Below are 10,337 nucleotides of genomic sequence, written 5' to 3' on the forward strand. Positions count from 1 at the left end.
TGTTTTGAGCCCTTTGAGATGGCTACTTTTGGTTTTTCACCCTTGTTGAAATAAGAGATTTTAAGAAAAGAATATAAATAAGAGATTTTAAGGAAGACATAGCCCTTGTAGTTAGCACAGTTGATAGAATCACCTTTTACTTTCCAACTTCAAATCACATAACCAATTTTTCTTCTTCCTCACTTATTCCTTCAACTCCCGTTTTCTGTAGCAACGTCCCTTCATATGTATTTTTTGAAAATTACAATCCACTTAAATTCAAGTCTAATGTTAACAAGTATCTTCTTTCATCTTCTCGGCCTTCAACCCATTAAGGTTGAGAAGACGAAAAGATGATAATAGCTTTCATGTTTGAGATTTTCATGGAAGAAAAATAAAACAAAAATACCAGAGGAATTTAAACCAATTATCAAAAATTGAATTATAATTATTTAAATCCACTTCTCTCGTGATCTTATGGTGACAATAAAAGAAGCAATTTCTTCTAAAAAAAAATAAAAACTTGCCGTGACCAGGATTCGAACCTGGGTTATTGCGGCCACAACGCAATGTCCTAACCACTAGACGATCACGGCTTCTGATTACAAATCCTGCTAATCCTCTTTAATAAAGTGGAATGAGACCACAAACATCCTCGTCAGATGAGTTTTTCTTGAAGACATCTCAGAAGAGTAACCATGCATGCAATGTCTAAAAAATCAGGACAGAAATCCAGACTTTAACGATTTCTCAAGAAAAATCAGTTCACACGAAAGTTTTGTGTCAGTTAAGCACCACCCACACCGAACATGTCGAGTCCTCACCCTAATGAAAAGAAAAAAAAATGCCCAAACTCTTCCTGGACCCTTACATACGTTGAAAGATTGCCTGGCCACTAGAGCGCAAAGGAATAGTAAAAAATATTTAAAGCCTAAAGAGGTAAATTTGAAATTAATAGTATTGAAAATACATAATATTTTTTTAAATTTTAAAACATTTATATATAAATATAAATATTATATTTATGAAAAATAGATTTATCGAAATAAAGTCAAGTCAGGAAGGAGATTGGGTTAGCAAAGACAGATTATGAGACGTCTTTGTCAATGAATACAAAGAAAAACAGAAAACGCTTCTTTCCTTATATAAAGAGTAGAAGGAGGAGGATGAACAACGATGGGGCCCCTTGATGTCAATGGTTTAACTGTTGATGATCCTGCTCAGGTAGCTGACAAACTGAACGAGTATTTTGCATCTACATTCACACATGAGGAATTCTGTAGGGAAGTGGACAGAAACTTAGCTCTAACAGATGATTTTGGAATAACTGAGAGCAAAGTGGAGGAAAAATTGTCAAAGGTAAACATAAAATAGCACTTGGATGGATGGGATCTATCCAACTGTATTAAGGAAAGCAGCAAAAGAACTAAGAAAACAGAGAGTGGTTATCAATGGACACTGCTCGTGTTGAAACAATATCATTAGCGGAGTCCCCCAGAGTTCATTGCTGAGCCACTGCAAACTTAGATTGTTAAGCCATGAGACTTAACAATCTAAGTTTGCAGGTGATACACAGTTTACAGAGTGTTTAATGAGAGTAACCAAGATATAGTACTGCAACAAGATCTAGAAAATTAGGCAAATGTGCTGAGAAATTCTAATTAATGTTTAACATTGACAAATGCATGGTTACTCCATATGGGTAGCAGTAAATCCATATTAACGTAACAAAGATTTACACTCAGGTTAGAGGCACACCCCCCAGTTATCCCTAGCTCTTTTTCATTTTTATTACCCAGATATGAAGTTCTCTGAGTAGCGCAGACGAGTGAGTAGTGCCAGGACAGCTCATGGAGTTTTGTCAATGATGTAGAGTAATTTTGCTAACAAGGATAGGAAGTTGGCTATCCCTTTGTATAAGACAATGGTCAGGCCACACCTTGGGTACTGCATACAGATATTGAGGCCTCGTTTTAGAAAGGATGTGTAGCTGCTGGAATGGGTGCAAAGAGGAACAACGAGATCAGTGAAGGGAAAAGAAGGATGCTTTACCAAGAAGGCTTCAGTTCTGAAATTTCGCATAATCATTAGAGTTGGTAGCGGCAAATTATGTAAGAAATCATGCTTACACAAAAAAACAAACAGCCCCTCCCATTCCCTCCAGTAGTTTTTCCAGTTCTTCCTTGAATTTATTTAAGCTATAAACTTCCACAACAACAAATGGAAATTTGTTGCAACGATCAACCACTTGTTGGCTAAAGACAACCTTTCGCAAATCTGTTCTGCAATCGTCCTTCTTCAATTTGAATTTATGCCCCCTCCTATGTGTGATCTGAGAAAGAGGAAGAATCCCATCAGCTTGCTCAATCCATTCGAAGCCTTAAACACCTCAATTATATAACCTCTGCAGAACTAAAGCCTTTTTGGTAAGAGCACCCATTTGTCTTGTCACCAATCCCGTTCTCCTTCTGTATACTCGTTCCAACAGCCCACATCCTTCCTAAAATGAGGCCTCCAGACCTGTATGTAGTGCAAGATGTGGCGTGACCATTTCCTTATACAACGGGATAATCACCCCCCCCCCTTATCCTGCTAGGAAAATTCTGGTATATCAGTGACATAACCCCACGGGCTCTATCTTGGCAGTCTGTCTGCAATGCTCAGGCAACTGACTACGCAAATTTCCAAAGGAATTTTTCATTTTCCCCTACCTTGAGTGTAGTAACACACGATTGGTACGTTACTCTTGGGTTACTGCTCCCGATATGTAATATTTCTCATATATCAAGGTGAAACTTCAATTGCCATTTCTCAGCCCGTCTACCTAACTGGGCTAGATCCTGTTACAATAACATACTGTCATTCCTGTCATTAACCACCGTGCCAACCTTTGTATTATCTGCAGACGTGAACATTAAGCCCGATATGCCTTCATCGAAATCGTTGACAAATGTAGAAAACAACAATTGCCCAATACCGAGCCCTGGGACTTTGATAACTGCAATCAGTGAATAGTTTTAATTGAGTACCTGGTGCCCAAAACAGCAACTCGTCCATGAAGAGCAATGTCCATTGATTACCACTTTCTGTCTTTATTGATTACCACCATCCCTTTATCCATAGTAGCAACTTGCCCTCGATATCAAGCAGACTCATCTGATTTATCTCCTTCCTTCTATAGTTTTCGTAAGGAGCTAAACACCAATATTCATATAAAGATAACGACGAAAACCTTTAGTGTAAGGTCTGATGTGAGATCAATAAATTGTTCTTTTTCGACAGTTGATAAATTTGATAGCTACTTTGTATTGAAGGGACCTCTAATCCATATGTACTCCCCAAAATTTTCTGTAAAATATTTCTCGAAGTGTGCATGGAGTTGTGAAAATGCTCAATTACTGATTTTAATTCTTCATTGAAATGAATTTCGTTTTGTTGTAAAAATTGAATCATTTTTACTTTCTTTTATTTTTTTCTGCGACTGGCCCACCTTCCCGTGGTGTGGACGAGTACCCAGAATTATCTCTCTAAGTGACTAATGCTTTTGGGTAGCCAAGAGGCCAGAACATAACAACAGAAAAACGCATGCCAAATACTGGTAAAACAAGCTCTTCTGTAATCGCATGAGGTTTTCTTGCATTTTGCTACTCTAAAAGCAACCTTGTATAATGCTAGAAAAGCTTTTTGGGAACTCGAAATTTCTTCAAAAATATTTTTTTTGTGCATCCATTCCTTGCAATTTGGTTTATCTACCGAATTGCTGTGAACACTTTCTAAGTGTCGTTTCAATTTGTTGGGAAGCATGCTTTCTGCAGCCAACACCTTGAAGCAGATAGCACATTGAGGATCTTCTTCGTTGTTCACTATTTTGCATTTGATTCCAAAGATTTGTAATATTTGCCATGGAACATCTTACATAAACTATTACATCGCCGCGACGCCCTTGGTAAATTATAGCGCCTCTCCAGGGTGTCGCAACGCACACTTTGAGAACCGCTGTGCTAGAGGCTTATGGGTTGTTCGATAATTTATATGCATCCCCTGAAATTTTCTTCTTTGCTACGAGTTTCATCAGTCTATCTGACATCCATTTATGCCCATACTTGAACAGTATTCTTAGTTGGCGTGGAAAGCCTAGTAGCGTCCAAGATTAATTCCTTGAACGCTTCCTATTTAGAATTTTCTGCTGGTAACATCATCATTTGGTCCCACTGTATAGAATTTAAAAACTGTCTGAGACCCCTGTAGTCACCTTAACGAAAGCAAAAACCCCTCTCTTTAGCCCTGATGGTATTTACATCTTTAAGTAAATCCCACTTCAGCACACTGTTATCTCCGCCACCGAGTTGTTCCTTTATCTGCAGTCTTAATGCATGTAGAACCACTGCTAATAACCAGATCAAGAGTATTACTCCCTCTGGTTACCTCTCTAACATGTTGATATCGATAATAGTCCACTAAATCCACAAAAGCATTGCTAGTCGGTGAGTAACCAAACCCATAAATTTCAGTCAAGATCTGAGAATTTAAAATCCCCCATTACAAGACATTGGGATTTACTGGGTCACTGTTTCTCTGTACAGCTGTTCATTACCAAACTTACTGAACATTGCACTGTCCACCCACGTTAATTAGATGCACTTCCTTAGATTTTATGCTTCTTAACTAAGAACACAAGTCCTTCTTTCCTACCGTGTCCATCCTTTCTGTACACATTGTACTCCCCAATTTCCAATTCTGCACTGCGTATATCTGAGTGGCACCACGTCTTTGAAATCTCAACAACGTCTGCGCTTGATGTGTAGACCAGCACTTCAAATTCGTCAAATTTATTTACCAAACTCCTAGCATTGGTGTACATGTAAGTATACATGCACCTGTTCTTAGTCTTAGTTACCCTAACACAGCCCGTGTATTTTCTTGTTTCATGATGATGCCCATCAGTCCTTAAAATCCACAGAACCTTGCTTTTATGGCTGCCGCTGGTTCCAATAGCAGTGCAATGATTGCTTACACTTCTGCCCTATTACACTTAATACATGCTAGCAGTTTTCTGCCCCACCTAACACTGCCTCAATAGCATCAGCAAGTATTCTTGCACCCTTTCTATTTAAGTGTATCCCATCCCTGTGGAAGCAGTCTCCTGTTAACAAGCACAGACCATGCAGTGCAAAATTCTACCACATGAGCTTTGCACCATGGCCAAATTGATTGAAATTATTGCTTCTGGAGACTTGGCACCTGCGAGGTAATCTGATTGCTGGGTTTAAGAATTGAGCAGCTCGGTTCTGTTGAGATTTTTCCCCTCGCGTAGATTACGCACAAAAGGGGGCATAATTCAGGACGGATAATTGCAGATGTGTGGAAGTTTTCCTTCAACCAGCGGATGGTTTCTTTTTGGAACAAACTTTCATATGTTGTTTTGGAAGTGGATAGCTAGAATAAATTCACTGAAGAACTAGACAAATCATTGGAGGGGACGACAGGTTATGTGAATTTTTTTTGGGTGATGTATAATCTTGCTTTCTTGCATCATTTACCACGCCTAATACTAATACTTAATGCAGACTCCTCTTGCAATTTCAAATTGAAGAACACAGCGTAGTGAGCGGAGCGTTGAATTGATGTACTGAAAAGTCAAAAACTTTCAAATTTCACTATATTAGTGATAGAAACATTTTCAACACAAGCACGAAGTTTGTTATTTCCAAAGCCACTCACACGACATCTGGGGGAAGACTCCACAACCACGTGCACTTACGATAAACCAAAATATATTTTCATGGACACAAATTCATCTTTTTGGCTATCCTTCAGTAATCGCAGTAGTCCATATTGGAAGCATTGTCAACTGTGTTTGGTCAATATCACTTTTCTCTCAACCGCTATACATATACGTGCATGTAGTCCTTATGACTCCACTTTTCTGATAACACACATTATTATGTTTACCAACTACTTACACCAGCATCTCTCTCTGCTTCTACTCAACCTGATTGAATCCTTCCTAATCATTCTTTAATCGGCATACACAATTACGATACCAAACACAAGATAAGCCATATCAATATTTTATCTAAATATTAAAACTTAAATGTATTCAATAACCTCATAAAAACACGATTTAATATTGTACATCGCTGGCTTAACCAACTTAAAAATTAACCATCCTTTTTGGTCCAATTATTAATCAAAATATCTTTTAATTGTAGACTATTCATAAAATATTTCAAAAGAGTTCTTTGGGAATTATGAAATGAATATTTTCCTTTGAGTTTAAAAACAATATTGGTCTCTTATCCCAGCAGCTGTTCAAGTTCCAAAGACCACCAGAGAATACTAATGTGAATTGTGCTTGGGGTTACATTTATTTCTGACTGAGCCCTTTACACTATATTGATTTGATTCAGCGGAAGTAATGAAGCCGGGTTAATGTACAGTTTCCTATTAATTTCCTCTTTGTGTCAGCTAATCAGCTCTCGAAAATAAACACTCTTTGCATCCCGAAAGGACATGATGTTTGCACAAGGAAAAGTGCTGACAAATGCGGGCAAACAGACTTCTTTTGCTTCTGCGAAAGAAGAGAATGATATTTGCAATTTAAAATATAGATAATAGCTCATTTCGTAGAAAACATAAAAGGAAAGATATTTTTATAGAAAGGCGTGACCAAGTTATTCAAACTGTAATGAAAACCCCAAGGACGTGTTTATTAAGAAGACTTAGAGATTCTTTAAAGAATCCCTCAACAGGTAACTTCCTTGCATTACCACAAAGCATTTCGGGTGGTCCAAGTTTGTGTAATCATCTTTGAATAAATATTTTATCTAAATCTTGTCACAATATGGCTGAGTTAGTTGATCTTAGGCAAAAACAACGTGGCTTTTTATCCCAGAAACTTGGATTTTTTTTTTCCCAGCAAACCGACCACAGAACTCACAATTTACAGCGTATACTGCCTAAGTCACTGATGTGCTAAAAACCTATAATAACCAACAGTGCTTCTGACATTTATAAATCCATCCTATTATATTTCATCTGATTACCTGGAACTCATCACTCGTCAACTGACTGACTGAACCGTGGTCTACCCTGCTCAACAATGATACTAGTCATCTTTAATAGTACTGTACCACTTTTATTCCTAACAATTTGTAGGCTATGTCCAGACAGTAGATAAGTATCATTTTGATTTGGGAGTAATTAATGAAGGATGGTACAGTGAGTTGGTTACTCCAGACAAGCCCTCGTGGGTAGCACAGTTGGTAAGATCGCCGTACTCCCCACACCGGGTGTAAAAGACTTGAATTTGAGTCCCGTCGATAATGTGAAAAATTTTTATGGACCTTTTTTGACAACATGGCTGAGTTAGAGGTATCAGGAGAGGGTAGCATGGTTTTTTCTCCCCGAAACTCAGGTTTATTGTCCAGCAGACAGAAAATCAACCACAAAACACACAATTTACAGACAGTATACACAGAGCAATATGGCCTTAGTTGCTGATGCCCCTAAAATCCTACTAGAATTAGAACTCCAACCAAGAAACATGAACCCACGTCTTATAGAGAAAAGAAAACTGTAGATAAATTTTCTCAAATATTATAAGGAAATTAAGAAGAGGGGGTTACTAGATAATCTTTTGTGGAATTTAAAATTTTTAAAGTGAATTTGTTTTCCATTAAAAGAGATTTTTGGACATTTTGAGGTCATCACAATATCAGAGGTCCTTCTGTAAAAATTAAAGAAATTAAAGTTCTGTTCCAGTTATATGAAGCCCTGTTAGAGGTGCCGACATAAACCACCATATTTTATTATAAGTTGTTTGTTATGACAGACAATTTTTAATATCATCTTTTCTGTAACTTGAGAACTTCATCAGAAAGTCCACCTGTTGTATTCTTCTCTCTGTAACGAATATATGAACTCGTTTGTTCTCTCGATTCCATACAAAAGATATTTCGACATAAAGATGGAGCATGTGGCAAAAAGTACTAGGTTATTTTTCTCATGGTAACTCTCTTTGACGTTCTTGTTTAAGAATATCAAAGAGAGTAATGGAGTAGTTTCTATTTTAAATGAAATAATCCTACGGTTTGGGTCTTTTCTATGAAGGCTTCGAAGAGAGAGAGAAATCTACCCTTTCAATAGTAAAGACCAGCTTTGAATGGATAAAAGACAGTTGACAAAGATGGATTGAGATGTCAGGAATGTCTTATATTCAATACCTTCGTCTTGTGGTTAGATATTTTTCATTGTCAATTAACAATTTTGAATCCATAAAGCCCTCGTGGGTAGCACAGTTCGTAGAATCGCCATCCTCCCGACACCGGGTGGAAAAGACCAGAGTTCGAATTCTGTCGATGATACGAGCAATTCTGTGGGCCTTTTTCACAACATGGCTAAGTTAGTTGGTCTCTGGTGAATCTACCATGGTTTTTTTCTCCTGTAAACTAGAGTTTTTCGCTCACCAAAAAAGAAAATCGACCTCAGAACACACGCAAGTTTCAGACAGTATACACGGAATGGCCTTAGTCGCTGATGCTCCTGAAACCCTACCGCAACAACTGCAACGATTCCAGAAAGCCCAAGAGTTTCATCAAGGCTATAAATTTCGAAGTAGATGGGAGTTTATTACGAGTTTATAGGTCAATTTGAACTTCAGTAAACTTGAAAATCTAATTTTTAAATGATTTTTCCAAATATGGCTTTATAAATTTCGTCTTCAAGTTGAGATAGTGAAATCATGCAATAGTACCCTTAAATGAAGAGAAAATATGAAATAAAACAATAATTTTCTAATTGTAACTAAACTTTACTAAAAAATACCCTCACTCTTTGCGCAGCGGTTATAATCACCTGAGTTCGAATTTTAAAGGGCTCGTTTCAGAACGTGGCTGAGTTAGCTGGCTCAGGAGAGGTTTATAATGGATTAAAAAAGATTAAATTAAATTAAAATTATCTTTTAATTATTTAAATGGTAATATCCACTTACTTTAAATATATAAAATGGTCCATCTTGTACACAGCATACATCACCAAAAATCTGCACACCTTTCTCCCTTTCTGCTTTCCCTTTTTCAATAAATGGAATGATGACATGAGAATCGCTTTCCTTAATCATGCCATCCCGTTTGAAGTTACATTTGCTGATCTTTTGCCCGCTCGCATCCCTCCTATTTGGGAAAGAAACTCTTCGAGATCTGATCCATCTTTGTCTGGAAAAAGTTGTCACGGCTCTCGCTAAATTGGCCACATTCTCCATATTACACCAAAGGACAATCTTGTCGTAGATTGACCTGTGTAAACCACCCCGCAGATCAGCATGCAGTTCACCTGTTATTCGACAAACTTTTAACCCTTTTTCGGTGCCTGATCAAGGCAAACTGGGAGGTTTTTTACGGTAGGCGTAGCGTTTGCTAATAGAGCATGCGTCACAACAATCTACGTAAAGCGTTCGTTCCGTTGGGTGTTGCGTGTGTGAGAGCAAAGCGAGGGGGGGTGGAGGTCAGGGAGAATCGTGCTTATTTCCAGTAAAGGCTGAATTACAGAGAGGATCAACAACGTGGACAGAGGTTGGTTGATTGCTAAAGTGACAATGTGGGAAATATCCCTTATCTCCCAAGTGGGCTGGGATAAAGAAGCAATAAAATGCTGAGTCATTATAAGAACCGGCACAAATTATCGGGTGGATGTTATCATTAGTTTATGGGTGTTCGTGTTTGGACCCGCAATACCAATTAAATCTAAAAGAAGTAATTTACCAAGTTCCAAACATGGATAATGTGCAGACGAGTATTCCATCATTCTATATACTTATTTTGGTGCCTGATAGCTCCCCCTCCCCCAAACAAATGTCAACTCATTGATCCCACTGAAATTAATGTACGTAGTGCGCATGGCAGCGCCATCTAACTGAAGGAAATCCTTTATTATTCAATTTATAACTTTTGTGGTTTTGGTGCTCACTATTATGAAGGTTAAAAGAAAATCTTCTTCTGTAGTACTATTGTTCATACAATCGGCTATTACTAACCAAAATAGCAGAAATAAAGAGAAAGCATATACGAAGTGGCCATTTTATTAGGTACACTTAACCCTTTTCGTGAAATGAAGTTCTCCCTCAGTACTACGTGTTGCTTCATCAGACTGCTAATGATTATCATCGATTGTATAGCTAGAGTGCGTTACTCAATTCTTTTCGGGCCATGGACCCTTTCTGATTCTAGATATATATCAGACGACCTTTTTTTTTTCAGCATATAAATTCATTTGTGGGTTGCAGAAATGTTCGAAATGAATTTGTTAGATGGGATATATATCTCTGTGAATGAAATCCAGTAAAAAGACTCCACCTGATT

General features: G+C 37.7%; 1 protein-coding gene and 1 non-coding gene across 2 annotated transcripts in view; both read right to left on the reverse strand.

The window, feature by feature from the left end:
* LOC150087486 (transient receptor potential cation channel subfamily A member 1-like) overlaps positions 1–9,253 on the reverse strand; it is a 53,319-nt gene extending 44,066 nt beyond the window's left edge. Inside the window, exon 1 of the mRNA XM_090372101.1 lies at positions 8,972–9,253. Within this exon, the coding sequence (XP_090228227.1) occupies positions 8,972–9,241 (270 nt within the window). The 5' untranslated portion in view covers positions 9,242–9,253. The remainder of the gene's footprint in view (positions 1–8,971) is intronic.
* Positions 504–575, reverse strand: TRNAH-GUG (transfer RNA histidin (anticodon GUG)). Its single transcript has one exon. It is a non-coding gene; the product is annotated as a tRNA-His (tRNA).
* Positions 9,254–10,337: the final 1,084 nt, after the last annotated feature.

The sequence above is a fragment of the Mastigoproctus giganteus genome, chromosome 4 (assembly GCF_048544385.1).
Source record: "Mastigoproctus giganteus isolate SK-2022 chromosome 4, ASM4854438v1, whole genome shotgun sequence".
NCBI classification, from domain to species: domain Eukaryota; kingdom Metazoa; phylum Arthropoda; class Arachnida; order Uropygi; family Thelyphonidae; genus Mastigoproctus; species Mastigoproctus giganteus.